The sequence below is a fragment of the Nannobrachium achirus genome (assembly GCF_963921795.1).
Source record: "Nannobrachium achirus genome assembly, chromosome: 8".
NCBI classification, from domain to species: domain Eukaryota; kingdom Metazoa; phylum Chordata; class Actinopteri; order Myctophiformes; family Myctophidae; genus Nannobrachium; species Nannobrachium achirus.
In genome coordinates, this window is record NC_137817.1 from 24519456 (window position 1) to 24521900 (window position 2445).

The 2445-nt window shown below is 43.6% G+C and overlaps 1 protein-coding gene across 1 annotated transcript; it reads left to right on the top strand.

The window, feature by feature from the left end:
* Nucleotides 1-423: 423 nt before the first annotated feature.
* LOC308290001 (very long chain fatty acid elongase 4-like) lies at nucleotides 424-1269 on the top strand (the record flags this gene model as incomplete). Its single annotated transcript, XM_080731780.1, has 1 exon — nucleotides 424-1269. The coding sequence occupies one exon, from the start codon at nucleotides 424-426 to the stop codon at nucleotides 1267-1269; it is 846 nt and encodes a 281-aa protein (XP_080587906.1).
* Between the last annotated feature and the right edge of the window lie 1176 nt (nucleotides 1270-2445).

The following is a 2445-nucleotide window of genomic DNA, read 5'->3' on the forward strand; positions in this document are numbered from 1 at the left end:
TGTCTGTGCCAGCGCCATAGAGAACTCTGGTAGACTTAACATTGAATGCAGGGAGGCTCTCTGTGTCCAGTGCATGACAGTACTGCAAGTCAGTAAGAGTTATCCTGTTCACGAGGTTGGGATGGATGGAGGGAAATGCAGAAGACAATGCATCCAGCCGAGCCATAGCTGTCAATACTGTTTTTAAGTGTGGCTAAATCCAGTCTCACTGTTTACTGTTCAAGTCTCACACATCACTGGTAAGATGACATCATCATATGACACCATAGTTGAGCCATATAAATATGTGGTCAGTAGTTTTCGCCTTATCAGTACGAGTCTCTCTGTTGAGGAATGTGCTGTCATCAGCCCTGCTCTTTTGTCAATTGATTACTCTGTTTGTGTGCATCCAACCACAATTATAGTCAAGACTAAAGACGGACAATGGACATTGTTTCTCATGTTGTGAATGATAACTTAGAATTCTTCAAATGGAGCCTTACTGTAGCAGACAAGCGCATAGACAAATGGCCAATGATGTCATCCCCCTTCCCAACGATGGCCATCTGCTGCCTGTACCTGCTCTTCCTGTGGGAGGGCCGTAGATATATGCAGGGCAGACAACCTTTCATACTCAGGAAGACCCTCATGGTGTACAATTTAAGCATGGTGGTCCTCAACCTATACATCGCTAAAGAGCTCCTACTGGGATCAACAGCGGCGGACTACAGCTACTCCTGTCAACCTTTGAACTACACCAGTGATGTTAATGAAGTCAGGATAGCATCAGCTCTTTGGTGGTTCTACATCTCCAAGGGGCTGGAGCTCCTGGATACAGTGTTCTTCACCTTGAGGAAGAAATGTAAGCAGGCCACCTTCCTCCATGTCTTCCACCACTGCACCATGTTCATCATCTGTTGGATTGAAGTCAAATGGGTCGCTGGTGGACAATCCTTCTTTGGACCGATGATCAACTCTTCCATCCATGTCCTCATGTATGGGTACTATGGCCTGTCTTCCGTGGGTCCCCAGATTCAGAAATATCTCTGGTGGAAGAAGTACCTCACTGTCATTCAGATGATCCAGTTTCTGGTGGCTATCGCCCACAATTGCCATTCCCTTTACACAGGCTGTCCTTTCCCCGCCTGGGCACAGTGGCTTGTGGTTGGTTATTCCACCACCATCCTCATCCTGTTTGCCAACTTCTACCACAACGCCTACCGAGGTGAGCAAGCCATCACCCAGAAGGCAGGCAGCAGACAAAAGACAAGAATGGTAAAGCGGGAATGAATGAAAAACAAAGTAGAGAAGGTTCAGGTGCTGAGGCGAGTTCAAACTGTATCAATTCTATGATTCTATCCAGCACGGAGCTTCCACACACTACATACAGGACAGTTGTATTGGGGGGTCCTTCTTTTGAGTTACAGTAATGGACAATTATTCAGAATTGGTATTTAGTTATTTATTAAAATAAGTAAGATTCACACAAAAACCTCTAGGCAATCAGGAAAAACACGACACATGTACATGTCTCCTTGTATGGGACGTTCTGTCCGTGATGACAGTTACTTTGGCTGTGTCTGAAATCAGAAACTCTACTCCCTATAAGGAATCCAGATGTAGTGGATTACAGTAGTGAACTCATCAGCAAATGTCTGACTACTCAGGTCGCCATCTAATTGCGTCATTGCGTGCTGGCTTTTGGAGCAATAAATAATTAACTCCCCAATGATTGTGGATTGTGAATTACATACCAACATAATGCAGTGTTATTATGATATAATATATATATATATATATATATAATAGAATTGTTATAGAATTTAAATTAAATATTATTATCATGCTTATCAATAAATAAATATGTTCGTACCACAACTCATTACATAGCCTACCGCCATGCACTGTTGTGAAACTATGAGATTAGTATCCCAAGAGAATAACTACACATAACATTATTCATTTGTAATACAAATCGCATTGCTTCATAGCAGCATATTTATATTTAATTTGTCTCGACATCCTTAGCCCCCAGACGCGCTCAAGGTTGTGGAAGGTTGGGAAGAAAAGAGAGAGGTCGAAAAACAAAAAGCCAGGCGTCTATTCTCGTATATTCTCTTCATAAACAACTTTTGACCTTTTTTTCCATAATGTTCTCTGGTGACAAGGCTGTGGACATTTGTACCCATTGTTTTCTTTAGCCGGTGGTTCTGCTCCGGGCTCCATTGCGTTTGCTCAACAACTGGTGGCTAGCTGCGTTGCCTCATGCCCAGAAAAGTGCCTGCAGTGTGAGTGTGCGCGTGCATGCGCATGCTCAAAGTCTGGCTTTGTCAGGGACGCAAAGCATGGCCTACATCTGGCCTACATCTTGGAACAAAGCACTCAAAATGTATTGTACGCCCATAGGCTCACATTGGCCAAGCTTCACGTGATGCTTAATGAAACTACAAATGCAGTTCCTGCAGA